The sequence below is a fragment of the Pristiophorus japonicus genome, chromosome 2 (assembly GCF_044704955.1).
Source record: "Pristiophorus japonicus isolate sPriJap1 chromosome 2, sPriJap1.hap1, whole genome shotgun sequence".
In the NCBI taxonomy this organism is placed as follows: Eukaryota; Metazoa; Chordata; class Chondrichthyes; family Pristiophoridae; genus Pristiophorus; species Pristiophorus japonicus.
Genome location: NC_091978.1, coordinates 296,200,606 through 296,227,347, shown reverse-complemented (window position 1 = coordinate 296,227,347; position 26,742 = coordinate 296,200,606). Strand labels below are relative to the sequence as shown.

The 26,742-nt window shown below is 44.8% G+C and overlaps 1 protein-coding gene across 5 annotated transcripts in view; it reads right to left on the bottom strand.

Moving 5' to 3' along the window:
- Positions 1-26,742, bottom strand: part of LOC139247335 (FRAS1-related extracellular matrix protein 2-like) — a 531,243-nt gene that overhangs the window by 300,796 nt on the left and 203,705 nt on the right. For all 5 annotated transcript variants that reach the window (XM_070871607.1, XM_070871617.1, XM_070871627.1 and 2 more), the window contains exons 3-5: positions 25,650-25,796; positions 21,132-21,362; positions 2,470-2,595 (exon numbers count right to left, since the gene is read on the bottom strand). In XM_070871607.1, coding sequence (XP_070727708.1) covers positions 2,470-2,595; positions 21,132-21,362; positions 25,650-25,796 — 504 coding nt within the window. The remainder of the gene's footprint in view (positions 1-2,469; positions 2,596-21,131; positions 21,363-25,649; positions 25,797-26,742) is intronic.

Genomic DNA, 26,742 nt, shown 5'->3' with positions numbered 1-26,742 from the left:
TGGTTGCCCTTCCTAAAAATGATGAAGCAGCTTCAAAGGTCCACCCTAAACTTGTGAGGGTCAAGCAAATGTGATGTAAATACATTTAGACCAACTTCATTTGACATGCTTAGCCAGGGCAGTAAAGAACAAAATAACTTATTTGTTGTCAGCAAATCATTATGCATTTTTTTTAAATTCAGAGGTTTATATTTTCGAAAAGTTGTAATTAGCAAACAGTTTAATTGAAAGAAGAATATCGTGACTTCCTCCCTGTGTGGAAGTGTTCAGAAATGAAGTTGACAATTGGTGCTGCCCCTGAATATGGGGAGCTCTCTTGTTTTTGTAGAAGGAAATAATACAAATTTTGAATGAGGAGTATCCCATAAGTTTTGAGATATGTGCATAAACTTAAATAGCACTTCCTAGGAACAGATCAATCTGCTGGCATGGAAAGAAAGGAATGAGAAACTCCTAGGGAAAAACAAAACAAAGAAAATAAAATCTCAACGGATCTGAGAAAATCAAACTCAGCAATGTCAAGTGGTCAGCCTAACAGGAAAGGTTTAGCAGCCTGACCCTGTGGTGCAGGAAATAAACTCTCACTGAGATTTTCTATGACCCTCAACACATTAGAAAAATGCTTTCCACAATGACCCGCTGCTCCCTGAGGTGCCTGGACGACCTTTGGCCCTGTGACTTTCTAAAGATCACTGCTGGCTGATGAAGCTGCCTTGCTGTGACAGACACTGCAGAGGGAGCATGGGAAGTTAAAAAGTATGATTTTTTTTTGAGGGGGGCAATTATAACTTTAAAAATTACTAAAAAGAAAAAAACTGACTCTGTTCATGTGTTCTTAAAACTAAAGGATTGATATATGCTTAATATCATAAGGTTCAAAGGGAAGATGGCTCCTACATGTAATATGTTTATTGCGCTCTGTTTAATTTAGTTATTTTGTTCCTCAGTAACCTTTATTAAATCTCTACCTTTGTGGAACTTTCTTTACTAAGACATTGTCAGTTGATTAATTTAAGTGGTTATATCTACACCAGACATCTACAGTATCCAGGCACACCCCTTCAGTTGTACTGTGATTTTAATGAAACCTAATTTCAAAAGAACAAACAGACACACACTAATTGCTTTTTTAGTGGTAAGATGTCTTGAGCGGCAAAAAATAGCTTCTTGATGGTAAACAAGGATTATTGCCGATGTACATTGATCTTTTCTGCGATTTAAACGCATTGGAGCTGAAATTCTGCAGGAGTTTCGGCGGGAGACCAGTGATACACCCCACAGAATTTCAGCTCTGCTGACAAAGCACACTCAAAATCCAGTCCTTGATAAAGACCATTTTGTAGTGAAAAATGTTAAGTGCAGTTATTCCAAACCAAGTATTTTTTGGTTGTCTTCTGTCTAAAGGTTCACCGTCTGACCTTGAAAATCCAGTGTCCTAGTGTAATTAGTGCCACTTAATAAGGTTGTGACATTTAGATGGACAGAGGAGCCCACTCAATTTCCTTGTCCTTCAGCTTAGTAATATGATCTATGGACAGTAGGAGTATGTGTGCGCACTAGGTCTGTGTGCAACAGAGTTGGTCTCCAGTAGTCTTGGTTACCCCTTGCTCTGTCAAGCCTGTGTAGTGGGTGGTGTGCAACGGCCACCCCATGTTAAAAGAATCCACGCACAGGCATCTTCTAACCTTCAACATGTAGTTCGTGACCTGGAATATTAGGTCCTTCATTGAAACACCTGTGAACTCATCCCTTTTTGGTGTGGAAGCAAGTCATCCTCGATACGAGGGACCGTCTAATACTATACTAATACACATCATGTGTAAACTGAGCTGCCACACAACATCCTCCTGGCTAGCCAAGATCCATTTCAACAATGTTCAGCTGCCTACAAAATTCTTCAGCTTTTATCCCCTCTTCTAATGTTCAGAATGCCACATAAAGGTCGCAACTGAATTCCACCTTGCAAGTCTCTCTCAGCTATCTACTAATCTGTACTGTATGTACTGAAGATGCAGCTGAAAGATGGAAGAGCCGGGCTTTTCAAACTTGATGGCAGCAAGCCTTCTTCATTCATACTTTCCATCTGATCCCTGGCCAGGCAGCTGTTAGTTAATTGATTTGGTTTCTGTGTGCTCGAGACCACCCAGATATCGGATACTAAGGCTGCATTTGTTCACACTTCTAATTGTTGCCAAGATCAAGTTCTTAGACAAGAAATGCCTTTAAGTAGACCCCGATTAAACCCTGCAGAAACATTTTTTCCCTGACTTCTCATCTACTTTTACTTCTTCTTCCATATCATTCATGTATGGTTAATTCATTTTTTTTAACTCCTTGGCGTAATCCTCATCTTCCTTTTCCTGATCATTTGCCCACAGAACAGTCCCTGCGCTACAAAAGTAATTCATTGTGTGAAATGTTTGAGGTGTTTTAATGATTGTATAGAAATGCAAGTATTTGTAAGCTCACCTTGCTGTGTGAAGCAGATGACCATGAGTTCCTGGCTAAAGTCACCAGACCTCCACACAGGAATGAGCACCTCACCAGTATCCTCCTCGATCCTGTACTCTGACTGGGGAATGTAAACTGTCGACTCTGTTGAAAAGGGAAATAAAAGCGTTGTTGCACTGAGACGGTATCACACACTCACACGGAGACTGTATCAAACAATCACACTGAGACTGTATCAAACAATCACACTGAGACTGTATCACACACTCACACTGAGACTGTATCAAACAATCACACTGAGACTGTATCAAACAATCACACTGAGACTGTATCACACACTCACAATGAGACTGTATCAAACAATCACACTGAGACTGTATCAAACAATCACACTGAGACGGTATCAAACACTCACACTGAGACTGTATCAAACAATCACACTGAGACTGTATCAAACAATCACACTGAGACTATATCAGACAATCACACTGAGACGGTATCACACACTCACACTGAGACTGTATCAAACAATCACACTGAGACTGTATCAAACAATCACACTGAGACTGTATCACACACTCACACTGAGACTATCAAACACTCAGACTGAGACTGTATTCAAACACTCACACTGAGACTGCATCACAAACTGAGACTGTATCACACACTCACACTGAGACTGTACGAAACACACACTGAGACAATATCAAACATAAACACTGACACTGTGTCACACACTCACACTGAGAGAATGAGCTAGAACCTCCACATTTTTTGCATGCTTAATGCCCATTTAACGCTCATTTTACCGCAGAAGACGTATAACACCCATATAGCGTCAATTTTGGCACAAAATGGAAACTGACAGGCATTTTTAGGAAACTTATCGCTAAGAGTTACTTTCCCCATGTGCTTAATGTCGGGAAAATATTCTACCGCCCGCCCACTTTTTTGGGGCGCAATCATCAGAATGAGCGAAATCAATGCCCATAATATCACCCAGCATTACTTTCCACATGGAATTAACGCCGAGATTCAATAATACTGCCTGGCCACTTTTTTTGTCGTAAAGAGCACAATTGGCGAAACTAACACCCAGGAGATCGCCCACCGTCACTTTCACAACCTCGCACATATATCGGCCACAATATCGCTCGCCTAAAAAAACGCCCAGAAAAAATGGAACTGTTCTGAACAAACGCCAACGATGTGGCTGGCATTTTTAAAGTTGCAGGTCGCTTCATTCAAAAGGCTGCCTCAACTTCGGGGGAGTTTGCAGGTGAAGTGAACATCTCAACAGACATATTTTCAGATTCTGGACTATTGGGACTTTATTCCAGATGTATTTCAGTGAGGAAATCATTGCTTCTGATCAATCGCTATTAAACTTTCAATGCAATGGGGCCACCAAACAATAACTGTGCTTACGCAGCGCTTCAGATATCTGGACCACTCAGTAGGAGAGCTACAATACAACCCTGAGCAAGTAGGTAAATTCATGGTCGTGTGCTCCATGCTGCACAAACTGGCTATCAGGATGGGCCAAGAATTGCCAAAAGGCACTGATGCTCCACCTAAGGAGAGAGAGGAAGTGGACGATAAGGGGCTGGACGCTGACCTAGAAACATAGAAAACAGATGCCGGAGCAGGCCATTCGGCCCTTCGAGCCTGCACCACCATTCAATATGATCATGGCTGATCATGCAACTTCAGTACCCCATTCCTGCTTTCTCTCCATACCCCTTGATCCCTTTAGCCGTAAGGGCCACATCTAACCCTCTTTTCAATATATCTAACGAACTGGCCTCAACAACTTTCTGTGGTAGAGAATTTCACATGCTCACAACTCTCTGAGTGAAGAAGTTTCTCCTCATTTCAGTCCTAAATGAGAAAAACCCCTTATCCTTAGTCTGTGACCCCTGATTCTGGACTTCCCCAACATCAGGAACATTCTTCCTGCATCTAACATGTCCAATCCCGTCAGAATTTTATGTTTCTATGAGATCCCCTCTCATTCTTCTAAATTCCATTGAATATCAGCCTAGTCGATCCAGTCTTTCTTCATATGTCAGTCCTGTCATCCCAGAAATCAGTCTGGTGAACCTTTGCTGCACTCCCTCAATAGCAAGTATGTCCTTCCTCAGATTAGGAGACCAAAAATGTACACAATATTCAAGATGTGGCCTCACCAAGGCCCTGTACAACTGTAGTAAGACCTCTCTGCTCCTATACTCAAATCTACTTGCTATGAAAGCTAACATGCCATTTGCCTTCTTCACCACCTGCTGTACCTGCATGCCAACTTTTAATGACTGATGTACCATGACACCCAGGTCTCGTTGCACCTCCCCTTTTACTAATCTGTCACCATTCAGATAATAATCTGCCTTCCTGTTTTTGCCACCAAAGTGGATAACCTCACACTTATCCACATTATGCTGCATCTGCCATGCATTTGCCCACTCACCTAACCTGTCCAAGTCACTCTGCAGCCTCTTAACATCCTCCTCACAGCTCACATTGCCACCCAGCTTAGTATCATCTGCAAACTTGGAGATATTACATTCAGTTCCTTTGTCTAAATCATTAATGTATATTGTAAATAGCTGGGGTCCCAGCACTGAACCTTGCAGTACCCCACTAGTCACTGCCTGCCATTCTGAAAAGGACCCGTTTATTCCCACTCTTTGCTTCCTATCTGCCAATCAGTTCTCTATCCACATCAATACATTACCCCCAATACCATGTGCCTTAATTTTCCACATTAATCTCTTGTGTGGGACCTTGTCAAAAGCCTTTTTAAAGTCCAAAAAAACCACATCCACTGGTTCTCCCTAATCCACTCTACTAGTTACATGCTCAAAACATTCTAGAAGCTTTGTCAAGCATGATTTCCCTTTCATAAATCCATGCTGACTTGGACCGATCCTGTCACTACTTTCCAAATCTATTACATGTTTAATTATTGATTCTAGCATTTTCCACACTACCGATGTCAGGCTAACCAGTCTGTAATTCCCTGTTTTCTCTCTCCCTCCTTTTTTAAAAAGTGGGGTTACATTTTCTACCCTCCAGTCCATAGGAACTGATCCAGAGTCCATGGAATGTTGGAAAATGACCACCAATGTATCTACTATTTCTAGGGCCACTTCCTTAAGTACTCTGGAATGCAGACTATCAGGCTCTGGGGATTTATCGGCCTTCAATCCCATCAATTTCCCCGACACCAATTCCTGACTAATAAGGAGTTCCCTCAGTTCCTCCTTCTCACTAGACCCTCGGTCCCCTAGTGAAGACAAAACCAAAGTATTTGTTCAATTGGTCTGCCATTTCCTTGTTCCCCATTATGAATTCACCTGATTCTGACTGCAAGGGACCTACATTAGTCTTCACTAATCTTTTTCTCTTCACATATCTACAGAAGCTTTTGTAGTCAGTTTTTATGTTCCCTGCAAGCTTACTCTCATACTCTCTTTTCCCCCTCCTAATTAAACCCTTAGACCTCCTCTGCTGAATTGTAAATTTCTCCCAGTCCTCAGGTTTGCTGCTTTTTCTGGCCAATTTATATGCCTCTTCCTTGTATTTAACACTATCCCTAATTTCCCTTGTTAGCCATGGTTAAGCCACCTTCCCTGTTTTATTTTTACGCCAGACAGGGATGTACTATTGTTGCAGTTCATCCATGTGATCTTTAAATGTCTGCCATTGCCTATCTCCCGTCAAACCTTCGCCAGTCTATCCTAGCCAATTCACGTCTCATACCATCGAAATTACCTTTCTTTAAGTTCAGGACTTTAGTCTCTGAATTAACTGTGTCACTCTTCCCCAAGGGGCCTCGCACGATAAGATTGCTAATTAATCCTCTCTCATTACACAAGACTCAGTCTAGGATGGCCTGCTCTCTAGTTGGTTCCTCGACATCGTGGTCTAGAAAATCATCCCTTATATACTCCAGGAAATCCTCCTCAACAGTACTGCTACCAGTTTGGTTAGCCCAATCCATATGTCACTCAGACTGAGACCTGTATCACTCACAATATACATCACACTCACACTGAGACTGTATCAAACACGCAGAATGGGACTGTACCATACGCTCACAGAGACATGTATCACACACTCAAACTGAGACTGTATCAAACACACAAACTGAGACTGCTTCAAACCCAAAAATTGAGACTGTATCACTCACACTGAGACAGTATCAACCACACTATTACTGTATCAAACACACTGAGACTGTTTCAAACACTAAAGTTGAGACTGTATCACTCACACTGAGACAGTATCAAACACACTACTACTGTATCAAACACACTGAGGCTATATCACACACTTGCACTGAGATGGTATCAAACACTCACACTGAGACTGTACCACGCCAAACACTGGGACTGTATCAGACACTCACACTGAGACTGTATAAAACACATGGGGCTAGATTTTACACTTTTGTGCTTATCGCCCAAAAATGGGCATTATTTCTGGCGTGGGCAGTAAAAATGGGTTTTCAGATCGCCAGCTTCTCGCCCATTCTCAAAGCACCTAGTCTCCATTTTTGAAATTGGGAGTTACCGCGAGTGATATGAAATGGGCGGTTTATGTCTCAAATAAAGCAATGTGACTGAGTACTGTAGACTTGAGTAAGTGTGACCTTAGTCTCTTTATTCTGACTCCCGGAGTGCCGGCACAGCATGGGAGGCCTGCTTATATGCCGTGCTCCCAAGGGATGCTGGGATCCCTTGGGGCTCCAACAGATGCGCCCTCTGGTGGTGGTAGAATGCTGGTTACAAGGTGTTGCATACATAAAAGCACTCCCCCCCCTCCTCCCCCCACAAAGTCAATAGTACACTTATTTACAGGGTGAGATGAACTGGGGCTTTCCGCTCCATAGTCGATCGTCTCAGTACAAACACAGGTGTAGGTGAGTTGCGTGGGCCTTCGCTGGGCTGCTGCGCAGCTGGCTTTGCTGGGCTGCTGGGGATGATGAGTTCAGCTTCGTGGTCAACCGTGATGTCGGTTGCCACTTGTGTGTGTATCGGAGGGTTGAAGTTGGTGGCGTCCTCCTCAGGTTGCTAGTGGCTGTCTGTGAATCGCAGTTTGGTTTGGTCCAAATGCTTTCTGCAAGTTAGTGCATTTGCAAATTTGACATCAAACACCCTACTCCCTTCTTTGGCTACGACAGTGCCAGCAAGCCATTTAGGACCATGTCCATAGTTGAGTACAAATACAGGATCATTGATTTCAATATCGCGTGACAAATTTGCGTGATCATGGTACATGCTTTGTTGATGCCGCCTGCCCTCGACATGATCATGGAGATCAGGGTGGACCAGAGAAAGCCTTATTTTGAGCGCCCTTTTCAGAGCAGTTTGGCAGGGGGATCCCCGGTGAGCGAGTGGGATCTTGTGCAGTAGCTGAGCAGGACTCGCGAAAGGCGGGTCTGCAGGGAGCCTTCTGACATGTGTTGCAAGCTTTGCTTGATAGTTTGGACTGCCTGTTCTGCCTCGCCATTAGATGCGGGCTTAAACGGGGCAGATGTGACATGCTTGATCCCATTGCAGGTCATGAATTCCTTGAATTCAGTGCTGGTGAAGCACAGCCCAGTGTCACTGACAAGGACATCAGGCAGGCCATACATGGCAAACATGGCTCGTAGGCTTTCGATGGTGGCAGTGGTCATGCTTACAGACATTATTACACACTCAGTCCATTTTGAATAAGCATCCGCAACAACCAAAAAGATTTTGCTTAGAAACGGGCCAGCGAAGTCAACGTGGATCCTAGACCATGGTTTGGAGGACCATTACCACAACCTTGGCATTGCTTCCTGGGTGCATTGCTCAATTGAGAACAAGTATTGCATTGGCGCACGCAAGACTCCAAATCTGAGTCGATGCCGGGCCACCACACATGGGATCTGGCTCCAGCTTTCATCATTACTATGCCTGGGTGGGTACTGTGTAGGTCGCGTAGGAACATTCCTTTGCTTTTCTTTGGGCAAAACCACACGATTACCCCACAAAAGACAGTCCGCCTGTATGGACATTCGTCTTTGCGCCGCTGGAACAGCTTGATCTCTTCATGCAACACCGCTGGGATGCTGGACCAGCTCCCATGGAGGACACAATTTTTTTTACAAGGGTCAGTAAAGGATCCTGGTTGGTCCAGGTCCTGATCTGACGGGCCATAACAGGTGACTTTTCGCTTTCAAATGCATCCATCACCAAGAGCAAGTCTGCAGGCTGTGCCATTTCCACTCCGGTGGTGGGCAATGGTAGTCATAGAAACATAGAAAATAGGTACAGGTGTAGGCCATTTGGCCCTTCGAGCCTGCACTGCCATTCAATGAGTTCATGGCTGAACATGCAACTTCAGTACCCCATTCCTGCTTTTTCGCCATACCCCTTGATCCCCCTAGTAGTAAGGACTACATCTAACTCCTTTTTGAATATATTTAGTGAATTGGCCTCAACAACTTCCTGTGGTAGAGAATTCCACAGGTTCACCACTCTCTGGGTGAAGAAGTTTCTCCTCATCTCGGTCCTAAATGGCTTACCCCTTATCCTTAGACTGTGACCCCCTGGTTCTGGACTTCCCCAACATTAGGAACATTTTTCCTGCATCTAACCTGTCTAAACCCAAAAGAACATAAGAACATAAGAATTAGGAACAGGAGTAGGCCATCTAGCCCCTCGCGCCTGATCCGCCATTCAATAAGATCATGGCTGATCTGGCCGTGGACTCAGTTCCACTTATCCGCCCTCTCCCCGTAACCCTTAATTTCCTTATTGGTTAAAAATCTATCTATCTGTGACTTGAATACATTCAATGAGCTAGCCTCAACTGCTTCCTTGGGCAGAGAATTCCACAGATTCACAATCCTCTGGGAGAAGAATTCCTTCTCAATTCGGTTTTAAGTTGGCTCCCCTGTATTTTGAGGCTGTGCCCCCTAGTTCTAGTCTCCCCGACCAGTGGAAACAACCTCTCTGCCTCTATCTTGTCTATCCCTTTCATGATTTTAAATGTTTCTATAAGATCACCCCTCATCCTTCTGAACTCCAACGAGTAAAGACCCAGTCTACTCAATCTATCATCATAAGGTAACCCCCTCATCTCCGGAATCAGCCTAGTGAATCGTCTCTGTACCCACTCCAAAGCCAGTATATCCTTCCTTAAGTAAGGTGACCAAAACTGCACGCAGTACTCCAGGTGCGGCCTTACCAATACCCTATACAGTTGCAGCAGGACCTCCCTGCTTTTGTACTCCATCCCTCGCGCAATGAAGGCCAACATTCCATTCACCTTCCTGATTACCTGCTGCACCTGCAAACTAACTTTTTGGGATTCATGCACAAGGACCCCCAGGTCCCTCTGCACCTCAGCATGTTGTAATTTCTCCCCATTCAAATAATATTCCCCTTTACTATTTTTTTTCCCCAAGGTGGATGACCTCACACTTTCTGACATTGTATTCCATCTGCCAAACCTTAGCCCATTCGCTTAACCTATCCAAATCTCTTTGCAGCTTCTCTGCAGCCCGTCAGAATTTTAAATGTTTCTATGAGTTCCCCTCTCATTCTTCTGGACTCCAGTGAATACAAGCCCAGTTGATCCAGTCTTTCTTGATATGTCAGTCCCGCCATCCCGGGAATCAGTCGACTGAGAGCATCAGCGCAGTTCTCTGTGCCTGGCCTGTGGCGAATTACATAGTTATATGCAGACAGCATGAGTGCCCATCTTCGGATACGAGCAGAGGCATTGGTATTGATACCTTTGCTCTCTGAGAATAGTGATATGAGTGGCTAATGGTCAGTTTCTAACTCGAATTTAAGCCCAAACAGATACTGGTGCATTTTTTTCACCCCGTAACCGCATGCCAGAGATTCTTTTTCAATCATGCTGTAGGCCCTTTCAGCCTTCGTCAAGCTCCTGGATGCATAAGCGACCGGTTGCAATGTTCCCGATTCGTTTGCTTGTTGTAACACACACCCAACCCCGTACGAAGACGCATCGCAAGCTAGCACTAAACGTTTACATGGGTCATTCAGAATAAGCAGTTTGTTGGAACATAACAGATTTCTGGCTTTCTCAAAAGCAGTCTCTTGTGATTTCCCCCATACCCAGTCATCTCCCTTGCATAGCAACACACGTAGAGGTTCTATCAAGGTGCTTAACCCGGGTAGGAAATTACCAAAATAATTGAGGAGTCCCAGGAACGACTGCAGCTCCATCACGTTCTGAGATCTAGGCGCGTTCTTGTTGGCCTCCGTCTTGGCGTCGGTGTGTCTGATGCCATCTGCCGTGATTCTTCTCCCTAAAAACTCGACCTCTACGGCCAGGAAACAACACCGAGCGTTTCAACCTGAGTCCCACACGATCTAGCCGACTGAGAACCTCTTCCAGGTTTTGCAAGTGTTCGATGGTGTCCTGACCTGTGGTCAATATGTCGTCCTGGAAAACCACAGTGTGCGGAACCGACATTAGCAGACTCTCCATGTTCCTTTGAAAAATTGCCGCGGCCGATCGAATCCCGAACAGGCATCTATTGTAGATGAACAGATCTTTGTGCGTGTTGATGCAGGTGAGGCATTTTGAAGATTCCACCAGCTCCCGCGTCATGTAGGGCGAGGTCAGGTCCAACTTGGTGAATGTCTTCCCTCCTGCCAGCGTCGCAAATAGGTCGTCTGCCTTGGGTAGCGGGTACTGGTCCTGCAGCGAAAAACGGTTAATTGTTACTTTATAGGCCCCTCAAGTTCTGACCGTGCCATCGCCCTTGAGAACCGGAACAATTGGACTGGCCCACTCGTTGAACTCAACCGGTGCGATGATGCCCTCTCATTGCAGCCTGTCCAGCTCGATCTCCACTTTCTCTCATATCATGTATGGCACCGCACGTGCCTTGTGGTGGATGGGTCGTGTACCAGGAACCAAGTGGATCTGCACCTTCGCCCCAGAGAAACTTCTGATGCCTGGTTCAAACAACGACGGGAACTTGCTCAAAACCTGGGCACATGAGGCATCATCGACGGACCAAAGCGCTCGGATGTCATCCCAGTTCCAGCGGATTTTTCCTAGCCAGCACCTGGGCAGGACTGGAACCAATGTCCTAGGGGGAGTGTTTGCTAGTGCTGTTGGGGAGGATTTAAATTAATATGGCAGGGGGATGGGAACCAATGCAGGGAGACAGAGGGAAACAAAAAGAAGGCAAAAACAAAAGACAGAAAGGAGATGAGGAAAAGTGGAGGGCGGAGAAACCCAAGGCAAAGAACAAAAAGGGCCACTGTACAGCAAAATTCTAAAAGGACAAAGGGTGTTAAAAAAACAAGCCTGAAGGCTTTGTGTTTTAATGCAAGGAGTATCCGCAATAAGGTGGATGAATTAATTGTGCAAATAGATGTTAATAAATATGATGTGATTGGGATTACGGAGACGTGGCTCCAGGATGATCAGGGCTGGGAACTCAACATTCAGGGGTATTCAACATTCAGGAAGGATAGAATAAAAGGAAAAGGAGGTGGGGTAGCATTGTTGGTTAAAGAGGAGATTAATGCAATAGTTAGGAAAGACATTAGCTTGGATGATGTGGAATCTATATGGGTAGAGCTGCAGAACACCAAAGGGCAAAAAACGTTAGTAGGAGTTGTGTACAGACCTCCAAACAGTAATAGGGATGTTGGGGAGGGCATCAAACAGGAAATTAGGAGTGCATGCAATAAAGGTGTAGCAGTTATAATGGGTGACTTTAAAATGCACATAGATTGGGCTAGCCAAACTGGAAGCAATACGGTGGAGGAGGATTTCCTGGAGTGCATAAGGGATGGTTTTCTAGACCAATATGTTGAGGAACCAACTAGGGGGGAGGCCATCTTAGACTGGGTGTTGTGTAATGAGAGAGGATTAATTAGCAATCTCATTGTGCGAGGCCCCTTGGGGAAGAGTGACCATAATATGGTGGAATTCTGCATTAGGATGGAGAATGAAACAGTAAATTCAGAGACCATGGTCCAGAACTCAAAGAAGGGTAACTTTGAAGGTATGAGGCGTGAATTGGCTAGGATAGATTGGCGAATGATACTTAGGAGGTTTACTGTGGATGGGCAATGGCAGACATTTAGAGACCGCATGGATGAATTACAACAATTGTACATTCCTGTCTGGCGTAAAAATAAAAAAGGGAAGGTGGCTCAACCGTGGCTATCTAGGGAAATCAGGGATAGTATTAAAGCCAAGGAAGTGGCATACAAATTGGCCAGAAATAGCAGCGAACCTGGGGACTGGGAGAAATTTAGAACTCAGCAGAGGAGGACAAAGGGTTTGATTAGGGCAGGGAAAATGTAGTACGAGAAGAAGCTTGCAGGGAACATTAAGGTGGATTGCAAAAGTTTCTATAGGTATGTAAAGAGAAAAAGGTTAGTAAAGACAAACGTAGGTCCCCTGCAGTCAGAATCAGGGGAAGTCATAACGGGGAACAAAGAAATGGCAGACCAATTGAACAAGTACTTTGGTTCGGTATTCACTAAGGAGGATACAAACAACCTTCCGGATATAAAAGGGGTCAGAGGGTCTAGTAAGGAGGGGGAACTGAAGGAAATCTTTATTAGTCGGGAAATTGTGTTGGGGAAATTGATGGGATTGAAGGCCGATAAATCCCCAGGGCCTGATGGACTGCATCCCAGAATACTTAAGGAGGTGGCCTTGGAAATAGCGGATGCATTGACAGTCATTTTCCAACATTCCATTGACTCTGGATCAGTTCCTATGGAGTGGAGGGTAGCCAATGTAACCCCACTTTTTAAAAAAGGAGGGAGAGAGAAAACAGGGAATTATAGACCGGTCAGCCTGACCTCAGTAGTGGGTAAAATGATGGAATCAATTATTAAGGATGTCATAGCAGTGCATCTGGAAAATGGTGACATGATAGGTCCAAGTCAGCATGGATTTGTGAAAGGGAAATCATGCTTGAAAAATCTTCTGGAATTTTTTGAGGATGTTTCCAGTAAAGTGGACAAAGGAGAACCAGTTGATGTGGTGTCTTTGGACTTTCAGAAGGCTTTCGACAAGGTCCCACACAAGAGATTAATGTGCAAAGTTAAAGCACATGGGATTGGGGGTAGTGTGCTGACGTGGATTGAGAACTGGTTGTCAGACAGGAAGCAAAGAGTAGGAGTAAACGGGTACTTTTCAGAATGGCAGGCAGTGACTAGTGGGGTGCCGCAAGGTTCTGTGCTGGGGCCCCAGCTGTTTACATTGTACATTAATGATTTAGACGAGGGGATCAAATGCAGTATCTCCAAATTTGCGGATGACACTAAGTTGGGTGGCAGTGTGAGCTGCGAGGAGGATGCTATTAGGCTGCAGAGTGACTTGGATAGGTTAGGTGAGTGGGCAAATGCATGGCAGATGAAGTATAATGTGGATAAATGTGAGGTTATCCACTTTGGTGGTAAAAACAGAGAGACAGACTATTATCTGAATGGTGACAGATTAGGAAAAGGGAAGGTGCAACGAGACCTGGGTGTCATGGTACATCAGTCATTGAAGGTTAGCATGCAGGTACAGCAGGCGGTTAAGAAAGCAAATGGCATGTTGGCTTTCATTGCGAGGGGATTTGAATACAGGGGCAGGGAGGTGTTGCTACAGTTGTACAGGGCCTTGGTGAGGCCACACCTGGAGTATTGTGTACAGTTTTGGTCTCCTAACTTGAGGAAGGACATTCTTGCTATTGAGGGAGTGCAGCGAAGATTCACCAGACTGATTCCCGGGATGGCGGGACTGACCTATCAAGAAAGACTGGATCAACTGGGCTTGTATTCACTGGAGTTCAGAAGAATGAGAGGGGACCTCATAGAAACGTTTAAAATTCTGACGGGTTTAGACAGGTTAGATGCAGGAAGAATGTTCCCAATGTTGGGGAAGTCCAGAACCAGGGGTCACAGTCTGAGGATAAGGGGTAAGCCATTTAGGACCGAGATGAGGAGAAACTTCTTCACCCAGAGAGTGGTGAACCTGTGGAATTCTCTACCACAGAAAGTAGTTGAGGCCAATTCACTAAATATATTCAAAAGGGAGTTAGATGAAGTCCTTACTACTCGGGGGATCAAGGGGTATGGCAAGAAAGCAGGAATGGGGTACTGAAGTTGCATGTTCAGCCATGAATTCATTGAATGGCGGTGCAGGCTAGAAGGGCTGAATGGCCTGCTCCTGCACCTATTTTCTATGTTTCTATGTTTCTATGAACAGTGTGGGGCCATCTCCTGGTACAATCCATAATGGTAGTTAGTGCACCGCTCCATCATAGGAGACTTTTACTGCTGCACTGCCAATTACAGGAATCATCTCTTTGGTGTAAGTTCTCAGCTTGGTATGAATAGGGCTCAGCTTGGGCCTTTATGCCTTGTTGCCTCTCAAAGCCCTTTGTGCTCATAATAGACTGACTCGCACCCGTGTCCAATTCCATGGATACTGGAATTCCGTTCAGTTCAACATTTAACATGATTGGTGGACATTTCGTGGTGAAGGTGTGTACCCCGTACATTTCTGCCTCCTTGGTTTGAGTTTCTAGTTCAGTTTGATCCACCATGGATCGGTCTTCCTCTGCAACGTGGTGGTTTTCAGGGTTTGCAGCTCGTTTGCACATTCGCTGGAGGTGTCCCATTGTTCCACAGCCTTTGCACGCATAGTGTTTGAAGCGACATTGATGGGCTCGATGTTCACCTCCGCAGCGCCAGCAAGGTGTTAATTGCGTCGCATTCACACTTGATGGTGGACTCTGAGTTCGTGCTGCTGCAGGCGTGTACGTTCTGCCATATGCATTCCTGCCTGAAAATGACGTTACTTTGTGTACAGTAATTGCCAATGCATCATTATGCTGCAAAATTTGTTTGGTGTTATCGCTAGTGGACATAAATGCCTGGGCTATCGTTATGGCTTTGCTGAAGTTCGGTCTTTCAACAGTCAATAGTTTGCAAAGGATAACCTCATGGCCAATGCCAAGCACAAAAAAGTCTCTTAGCATTTGCTCCAGAAATCCACCGAATTCGCAATGTCCTGCAAGGTGCCTTAGTTCGGCGACGTAGCTCACCGCTTCCTGGCCTTCAGACCGTTGACGTGTGTAAAATCGATACCTTGCCATCAGAACGCTCTCCTTCGGATTTAGTTGCTCTCGGACCAGCGTACACAGTTCTTCATATGATTTGGTTGTTGGTTTCACCGGAGCTAGAAGATTCTTCCTGAGGCCGTAGGTTGTTGCCCCGCAGACGGTGAGGAGGATAGTCCTTCATTTGGCAGCATTTTCATTCCCTTCCAGCCCGTTGGCCACGAAGTATTGGTCGAGTCGCTCCACGAAGGCTTCCCAATCGTCACCTTCTGAGAATTTCTCCAGGATACCAACAGTTTTCTTCATTTTTGCATGATGGTTCATTATCTATTACCCGTCGGCAGTTTTTATGTCTCAAATAAAGCAATGTGACTGAGTACTGTAGACTTGAGTAAGTGTGACCTTAGTCTCTTTATTCTGCCTCCCAGAGTGCTGGCACAACATGGGAGGCCTGCTTATATGCAGTGCTCCCAAAGGATACTGGGATCCCTTGGGACTCCAACAGATGCACCCTCTGGTGGCAGTATAATGCTGGTTACTAGGTGTTGCATACATAACAGGCAGTCGCGTTAAATCTCGCTGACCTTCTGCCGTAAAGTCTCACCGTCCTTAGCAATGGCATGGCAACGCTCGATTCCCGCGATTCAGGAGGTCAAGGTTAATCATGACATGCGCAGAAGAGGAGACAGAGAGAGAGGGAGCTAAGAGCGACTGAAGGCGTGTCTGGGTGTGGTGTGGCTGCTTTGTGAGGAAGGAGGGAGACTTTAGAACTTCACAGCAAATAGGGAAACAAAAATTAGCTGTTACCAGCCACATATTTTCCTGAATTTGGCCTATAACGGAGGGAGAGGAGGAGGAATCACAGCAGGCTGTGAAGACTGATGCTGGAGAGAGCAGTGAGGTGGGAGAGGAGCACATTGGAGGGCGCAAAAGAGCCAGGAGGTTCTTGGACGAGGCAAATGCCTCCCTCCTGCAGGAGGTCGAGTTACGCTGGGCTGATTTGACACAGGAAGGGCGTGGGAAGCCACCCCAAAGGCCTACCAGAAGATTTGGATCAAGATAGCAGAGGTGTTCTTTTCAGCGAGCAATGAGGTGCTTGAGGGCAACCAATGCAGAAAACGATGGAATGACCTTGTGGGATCCGCAAGAGTAGGTATTACATTTATTTACATGTACTTATGTATTTATATAATTTGATTTGTACCAGTCATGAGTGACTATCAGCAGATGCGAGGTCTTCCACTTTAACCGGGAATGTTTTACTCAAAGCCTGCGGCCACGCTGCCCGTCTTTAGGTAAAGAATGATAATTATCATAATAATCATGATTACATCTGTCGGTTATGTGTTGTCTCTGTGACAGTACCTAGCAATGATATCACGCAATGATCTCATACCATGTCGTCCTGTCATCTTTTACAGAAGAAGCTATCGCTGATGAGGTCCATGCAGAGGCGAACGGGTGGGGGGCCACCAGTCCCCAGCAACATCACTGAGATGGAGGAGCAGGTGTTCGCACTCGTGGGGAAGTACACCCGGACAGACCGTGAAGTGATGCCACGTGAGTAAAGCTTACACCATTGGGTGATGTAAAGTCAATATATGATCGATGATTTCTAAAATTGTCATAGGAATAATGCTGGCCTAATGATAATCATTGCAATGCAAATGTGTTGATGGTCATTAAATGTGATGTCTGTGATGATTTTGAGAGCGGTGGTGCTTTTGTCGTGCAATATGCTGTGTGTAGCGCTGGACTCACCTTGTCACCCTAGCACCCCCTTCTCCTCTAATAACCTCATTTGTGTTTTGCAGTTCAGCCAGCAGCGCGGCTCCAGGCAAGACCACAGAGGCCAGAAGGTGGGGGCACGGGGCCCGCCTCTCCAGACGATCCAACATCTGGTGCTGAGGATCTCTGATTCTCGCCCGTCAATCCACTGAGTCTGTTCTCTACGGATGAGAGCGCCGACTTCGAGGAACCTGCATCGCCATGCTCCAGAAGCCATTCCACCTCAAGGCCATCTAGTGGTCCTCCGCTCATTCCCACCTCCACTCTGGAGGTACCGGCCCCAAGCAACTCGCCACATGATGGTGCTGACCCCGCAGAGGCCTCGTGGACGCGGCAGGTCTGGTCCACGAATGCCACATGAGAGCGGAGAGATGGTACAGTTGTCCAGGAGGACTGTAGACATTGGTGACCAACTCATCGAAGCATTGGGGGGCATATCCCGGTTGCTGGCCACCATGACTGAGTACATTCCTTGGATGGCGGACGCACTGGATGCGATAGCCAGGAACACTGCTGGCACAGGCCTCCCAGTGGTCCCTGAGCGCGGCACTCCACCCCTTGGTTCTGCACCACCACTGCGAACGACAGATGAGAGCAAGGACCAAGATCCTGCTTTTGCATCAGAGAATGTTGCCCCTCAGCATCTCCCGCTCCCATACCTGTGCAACCACCGCTTCTGTCTTCATCCCCCCCCAATGAGGCATCGCCTGAGGAGCTCCTCGGCCAAGCACCGTGGAGCGAGGAGGGGAAAGGGTAGAGGTGGGTAGAAGTGGAGGGGAGAAGGAAAGTGAGGTGCATGTCCGCAGGTGATGGCTGTTTTATATCTCCATCTAGGTGTATGCAATTTGTTGCAATGTATGGGGGGAGGGGACCACCCTCCTGCTTTGCCTTTGTATTCTGTGTTGCTGGACATGTTGAACATTTGATTGATGTCAATGGTGGAAAAAGTGGGGTGTGGGTGGGGGTTGGGTATTATTGCCTGTGATACTTATGATTTCAGCCCAATGTAGGTATAAAATGTTTTTATTTAAAATAACCTTGTTGCGCATTGTCTCAGATAGCTGGACCATTACACACTGGTGATTGCTTAACATGAAAGGGTTAAATAAAATTTAACTTCAATCAACGTAAACTTTAACTGGCATCAAGGTGATGGGCACCATTGATGTCTGAGCTGCACACACACAGCAGTGTGTCAGCGTTGTCACTCACAGCAGTGTTCTTTCAGGCAAATTGTTCAGATATCAGCTCCTCACGTAAGAGTCTTGCAGCTATGTGTAGCCACCACGGGCCCTTTCCTGCGGTCTGGAGGGGGTTGTGGGCATGGCTGCATAGCCAGCCTGATTGTCTGGCCCTAGGTCAGTGTCCAGCCCCTCATCCTCCTCACACTGCGACTGTATCACACACTCACACTGAGTCTGTATCATACATTCACACTGAGTCTGTATCACACACTCACACTGAGACTGTAACACACACTCACACTGAGTCTGTATCACACACTCACACTGAGACTATATCACACACTCACACTGAGTCTGTATCACACATTCACACTGAGACTATATCACACACTCACACTGAGACTGTAACACACACTCACACTGAGTCTGTATCACACACTCACACCGAGACTGTATCACACACTCACACTGAGACTGTATCACACAATCGCACTGAGACTGTATCACACACTCACACTGAGACTGTATCACACACTCACCCTAAGCATGTATCAAACACGCACACTGAGACTGTATCAAAAACTCACACTGAGACTGAATCACACACTCACACTGAGACTGTATCACACACTGAAACTATATCAAACACTCACACTGAGCATGTATCAAACACACACACTGAGACTGTATCAAACACTCACACTGAGACTGTGTCACACACTCGCTCCGAGACTGCGTCAGACACTCACAACGAGACTGCATCATACCCTCACTGAGACTGTCTCACACACACACACTGAGACTGTATTACTCACACTGAGACTGTATCACACACACACACACACACACTGAGACTGTATCACTCTCTCACACTAAGACTGTATAACACACTCACACTGACTGTATCACACACTCACACTGAGACAGTATCACACACACTGAGACTGCATCACACACTCATACCGAGACTGTATCACACACAGTGAGACTGTATCACTCACACTGAGACTGTATCACACACTCACACTGAGACTGTATCAAACACACACACTGAGACTGTATCAAACACACACTGAGACTGTATCAAACACACACATGAAGACTGTATCAAACACTCACACTGACACTGTATCAAACACTCACACTGAGACTGCATTGAATGCACACATTGAAGTAATTGAAAGGAAAGTTGATGGTGTGTCTAGCAGGCCATCGATTCGCAGCCACCACATTTGCACCTTCACCGATGGTTGAATTTTAACCACTTTGTTTGTTCTTACACTTCCCTCTTAACTTTTTTCTTCTCTCCGGTACACCTAGATGGTCTCCTTATTTAAAAAGGGATATACTTGCATTGGAGGCTGTTCTGAGAAGGTTCACTAGGTTGATTCCTGAGATGAGGGGTTTGGCTTATGAAGGAAGGTTGAGTAGGTTGGGCCCATACTCATTGGAGTTTAGAAGAATGAGAGGTGATCTTCTTGAAACATATAAGATAATGAGGGGGCTTGACAAGGTAGATGCAGAGAGATTTTTCCACTCATGGGGGAATCTAGAACTAGGGGGAATAGTTTCAGAGTAAGGGGTCGCCCATTTAAAAGTTGAGGAGCAATTTCTTTTCTCAGAGGGTTGTAAATCTGGCATTCTCTGCCACAGAGAGCTGTGGAGGCTGGGTCATTGAATATATTTAAGGTGGAGATAGACAGAGTAAGTGGAGCTGAGTCCATGAACAGATCAGCCATGATCTTATTGAATGGCGGTGCAGGCTCGAGGGGCCAAATGAACTACTCCTGCTCCTATTTGTTATGTTCTTATGTTCACCATATTCAGACTATCCTCTTCACTGCAGATGCTATCATTGCCTTTTTTTTCATTGATTTGTCGGTCGATTCACTTCAGCAAAACAAAGATACGTATCCTTCACTTAAGAACATAAGTAACAGGAACAGGAGTAGGGAACATGAGGGGAAACATCCTCTCTGCATCCTGTCAAGCCCCCTCAAAATCTTATATGTTTCTATATGATCATCTCTCATTCTTCTAAACTCCGATGAGTTTAGGCCCAACCTGCTCAACCTTTCTTCATATGACAATCCCTTCATTTCAGTAATCCATCTCGTGAACCTTCTCTGAACTGACTTCAATGCAAGTATATCCCTCCTTAAATAAGGAGACCAAAACTGGTGTGGTGTCACCAATACCCTGTACAGTTGTAGCAGAACTTCTCTGCTTTTATACTTTATCCCCCTTGCAATAAAGGTCAACATTCCGTTTGCCTTCCTAATTACTTGCTGTACCTGCATACTAACTTTTTCTGTTTCATGGATAAGGACCCCCAGATACCTCTGTACCTCCCAGTCCTCCCTCTCCTTCACCTGATGATCCAGCTGAGACTCGAAATCACACCTTTGGAAAAAGCTAGCTGCAAATGTCAACCAAGACTGGCACGCTAGTTCATTTCCGAGTGAAGAGTTTAGTGCTCTGGACACTTTTGAAGGTTCCTGTCAAGCAAACTAATTAACTCCATAAAAAGATCAATCATGCTTGCCATTTAAGAGCATATGCTTGTCATTTTAATCAAAGCTGGCATTCCTGCAAGCAGCTGTACTCACCATCACCAGGATCAACAATCTCAACTTTAGTCATTTCTGGGAACTCCAGAGCAGCCATGACAGGGTCAGACAAAACAATCTGGAATGTTTCTGAAGTCTCGTATTCATTGTCAGCAAGTATCTTTACTCTCCAGGTAGCAGTGGACTGGCCTGGGTTGAACTGGACCTGTTTTTGTGACTTCCCTTTGAAATCTTTATCTTTTTCAGCAGTACCATCCTTGGTGGCAATACCTACGGGAAAATGTGGAGAAAAAACACTGATGCCATCCTTTATTATATAAAGCATAAGAATAAAGAGCAGGAGTAGGCTGTACAGCCCCTTGAGTCTCCTCCGCCATTCAATGAGATCATGGCTGAGCTTGACGTCAACATCACTTTCCCGCCCGATCCCCGTATCCCTTAATTCCTCTGGTGTCCAAAAATCCATCTATCTCAGCCTTGAATATATTCAATGACTCAGCATCCACAACGCTTTATGCAGGGAATTCCAAAGACTCACAACACTCTGAGTGAAGAAATTCATCCCCATCTCAGTTTTAACAGACTGAACATTTATCCTGACTTTGTCAGGATCTACCCTGTCAATCTCCCTCAGAATTTTCTATGTTTCAATTAGATCACCTTTCATTCTTCTAAACTCCAGAGAATACAGGTCCAAACTACTCAATCTCTCCTCATAGGACAACCCTCTCATCCCAGGGATCAATCTCGTGAACCTTTAGAACATAAGAACATAAGAAATAGGAGCAGGAGTAGGCCATAAGGCCCCTTGAGCCTGCTCTGCCATTCAATAAGATCATGACTGATCTGATCATGGACTCAGCTCTACTTCCCTGCCCGCTTTGTTGCATCACCTCGAAGGCAAGTATATCCTTCCTTAAAAAAGGAGACCAAAACTGCACACAGTACTCCAGGTGTGGTTTCACCAGAGCCTTGTACAATTGTAGCAAGACTTCCTTACTCTTGTACTCCAACTCCGTTGCAATAAATGCCATTTGCCTTCCTAATTGCTTGCTGTACCTGCATGCTAACTCTCCGTGTTTCTTGTACCTATACTAGGACACCCAAATCTCTCTGAAGTCCAACATTTAATAGTTTCTCACCGTTTAAAAAATATTCTATTTTTCTATTCTTCCTACCAAAGTGAATAACCTCACATTTCACCACATTATACTCCATCTGCCACCTTATTGCCCACTCTCTTAACCTGTCTTATATCTCTTTGCATCCTCCTCACAGCTTACTTTTCTACCTAGCTTTGTATCATCAGAAAACTGTCCCTTAATCTAAGTCATCAATATGTAAATAGCTGAGGCCTAAGCACTGATCCTTGCGGCATCCCACCAGTTATAGCCTGCAAATCTGAAAATGGTCCATTTATCCCTACTCACTGTTTTCTGCCTGTTAACCAATACTTTATCCATGCTAATACATAAAACCTAACCCCATGTACCTTTATCTTGTTTAACAACCTTTTATGTGGCACCTTAGTGAATGCCTTTGGAATTCCAAATATACTACATCCCCTTTATCTGCCCTAGTAGTTACATCCTCAAAAAACTTGAATAGATTTATCAAACACAATTTACTTTTCATAAAACCACACCGACTCTGCCTTATCATACTATGATTTTTTTTAAGCACCGTGTTTCCACTCCCTTATTAATGGATTGCAGCATTTTCCTGATGACTGATGTCAGGCTAACTAGCCTGTAGTTCCTGGTTTTCTCTCTCCCTCCTTTCATGAATAGCGGAGTTACATTTGCAACCTTCCAATTTGCTGGGACCTTTCCTGAATCTAGGAAATTTTGGAAGATCAAAACCAATGCATCCACTTTCTCTGCAGCCACCTCTTTTAGAACCCTAGGATGTAGGCCAGGGCTTTTGTCAGCTTTTAGTTTCTCAAGTACTTTTTCTCTACAGATATTAATTACTTTGTTCCTCACTCTCATTAGCCTCTTGGTTCTCCAGTATTTGTGGTATACTTTTTGTGTCTTCTACTGTGAAGACCGATACAAAATATTTGTTTAAATCCCCTGCCATCTCTGTCATGTATTCAACTGTCATTGTAATCCATATATAAATTGACCTAAGTTGTACACCGTGAGAACACTGACCACTAGGTGGTGAACTTGTGGGAGACACTCCTAACCTGGACTTTCAGGTATAAAAGGGGAAGCTCCACCCATCTTCTTCACTTCAGTGCTGGCGAATAAAGGTTACTGGTCACAGAGTGACCTTCTCTCTAGTATGGGCCTCGTGTGCATTTGTACTGTATAGTAAGGACATATCAATCTCCTTGTTCCCCATTATAATTTCACGTGTTTCAGCCTCTAAGGGACCAATGCTTACTTTTGCTACTCTGTTCCTTTATTTATATGGTTCTGATTTTATTAATTTTCCATAACCTAAAAATGTCTATTTTTAATATATAAATATTATATTTTGTAGTGGATTTTGAATCACCATGAGGTAAAACGGGTGGGTGACCCACACCACCAGACTAATGCCCAGGTGTGAAGATGAAAATTTATCAACCCTTCCATTCCTACCGCCTGACCAATCCACCAGTCATATGATGAGTCATAGGGCTGGATTTTCAAGAGCTTTGCAACCAGGTTTTCGCCGCGATTTGACTGTCCGCAGCAAAAACCAAGTCGCAAAGCCCGGGCATTACCCTTGGGCACCTGTTTGCGGCGGAGCTTCCAAGTGCCACCAGGGAGAGGTGCGCCGATGTGCAACGATACAGATTGCATTTGCGATCGACTTTCGGCACTCTCCTGACCCGTACGCGGCGCCCAGAACAGCGACAGGTCAAACTGTCAGTGCAGCCCTGCCAGTAGCGGTAAGTATGAAAACTTGCTAAAAAGGTAAGTTAAAGTTTAGATTTTTAATTTTTTTGCAGCGATTAAGGGTCTTGTAAATGTTTTTTTGAATTTTTTTGTCTTTTTACCTCCCTCCCAAGGCCTCTCTCGCAGCGCAAAAGACCCTGGACTAAAGTTGCCGAAACTTGCGTTTTGCGCCGCGAACGCTTGTGCAAAGCATCACCAGACATAAAGGCCGAAAGTTTGGCCTAAAAACGGTAGCGCGGCAAAAATGGTAAGTTTCACATATTGCTACCGTTTTCACCGAAAAACCCCAAAAGCCGAAAATCCGGCCTTTAGGGTATTATGGCGCTGTGCATATGTACGCGTATGTGTGGGGGCTGGGGAAGAAGGTGGTCACTATTTGTTTAGACATGCTTAATCTGCTAGGTTTCGCACTCCACATCCCTAGCGATAGAGACAGCTTGGTGATTGAAGTAGGAAGAAGATGAGGAGGAGGTAATCTAACAGCACTTGTCTAAGGAAGAAGGTGCACTGGAAGACACGCGCAATATACCCGAATTGCCTCAGGAAGAAACATGCTTCATGTTCTTTATTCACAACAATAATGACAGGTATCACTCACATCCATAAGTGGACACATGCTTGAGCTGAGGAATTTGTGGGGAGCACTGGTTGGCAGCCTGATAACTTTAGGGACAGAAAGTTTGACGTGAAGGTGTCTCAACTTCTTCTACTGTTTCCAAATAACATTCCAGCTGCCTAAAGCAATTTTTAGTTGTCTGAGTCAGGGGAAAGGGGTTTGAATGGAATAAAAATCAAGTGAGTTCTATAACGGGCATGTGATTCAATCCACCAGATTACCATCCATGTGGTGAAGACAAACATTTACACCGCTGTCTTTTGCAGAGTTGGGCATTAACTTTAATTAGTGGCTCACTATCATATTCCAAGTCTCATCAAAATGATTAAAGCAAAATAAATTTTGGCCTGAAAACAATTCTCTAGCCAGAATCATTGACACATGTCAGAATTATGTGGGGCACTGTCTCAGTAAAGTTCAGCTGCTCCTTTCATGAATCCTCTAGTCCCTGACATCTCTATGGTTTGTTTAAAGGATATACAATAAATCTCTTTACTTAAAATAATAGGCTCTTAAATTAACTGCTGCCAGCTGGCTTTCATTTACAAATAGAAACAGGATTCTTCCAGAACTGATCTTTCCTGGATACAACCAGACTCCTGTATTGGAAGTGAACAAAGTTCTTTGTTTTAAATCATAAAGCCTTTCCCTTTGCCATCTTTAACCCCTGTAATTCTTTTTTCTCTTTCTGGCAGCAGATATGTTGCAAAATATACAGTGGCCCATGCGGGAACATTGAAGTTTTTCTTTGAGGACTGTTTGTGAAGTGCAATTAAATTCTTCCTTCGTGCAAAGAGGGATCAGGATGACTAATTAGGACACTCACAGTGGGAGGCACAGCAGCAGTATCTATTGAGTTGCTTTTTAAGTATGACTGTTCGTGCCTTCCTTTGAATTGTTGCACTATCCTGTTATTTGGACCAATCACATACTCCTCGTGGAATGCCAACAACCTCTGAGGTTTTTGCCTTGAAACAGCAGTGATATGGTAATCAATGGAAAGTTGGGAGGTTCCTTTCTTTTGCACGTGAGATCACAGAGGATGCTTACCAATGAAGGACGTTTCGCCTAAGTATCCCCTTCGTTTCAGTGTCACTTCAAGAAATCGGGAGTCCTCATCCACAAGGTAGTATTCCCTCTCCAAGGAAATCCAAGCCCAATTCAGACGGAATGGCTGATTCTTCAGCTTGTTCCCTCCTGTGGTGATGCGGTTTGAAAAAGAACACTTTAGACAATCATATTGCAGAGAATCATGCACATGCACTTTCTGCAGCAACAGTAAACCTTGCAACACATTGTAGCACAGAAGCAGTACTTTTTACACTCAGGATAAACTACAAGCAGGGCCGCAGCATCCTAGATTTCATGCTAGCACTCTTTTTATACAACTGACTCAGCATCTACTTTGTGAACAGTTCACTGTGTGGTTTCTTTACACATTGATTGCAATGCTGTGATATTTTACTGGCTGTGTAAAGATGCAAATTTCTATTGCAATATAACAACCACAGCTTGCTCTTACAAAGCACTTTTAGCGTAGAAAAAACATCTTAAGTTGCTTTACAGGTTTAAGCAAAAAATATTAAGAAGACAATATTAGATAGAGCAATCAAAAGCGTGGTGAAACAAGTGAGTTTTAAGGAGAGTCTTAAAGGAGGAGAGGCGGGAGGAGAAGTGGAAGGATTAGTGAGAAAACTGTAAAGTATGGAGCCTAGGTGACAGAAGGCACTGGAGAACACTGGAATAGCCGAGTCTGTAGGTGACAAAGGCGTGGATGAGAGTTTCAACAACAATGGCCCAGAATTTGCGGCCAGAAGCTTCTTGCGGACGGATGTCTCCGACCGCTAAAATTTCTATGAAAATACCTGGTGGTCCCTGAGGTTCGGAGACTTGAGGTCCTGGACCTCTACTCAAAGGCCTTCGTAGAGACACATGTATCCCAGGAGCATATGGGGTCCGTACGCATCACTGGGATCACGTGGGTCGGCCGAACCTATCAGAGTAGGAGTAGGAGGATCCCCATTCATACTTATGTAAGTTCCGTCTATACGGAACCACCATAAGTATGAATGGGAATATACCCAAAAACACAGAAACACTGAAAATAACAAAAAAAATCACATATTTCAAATGAATAAAAATG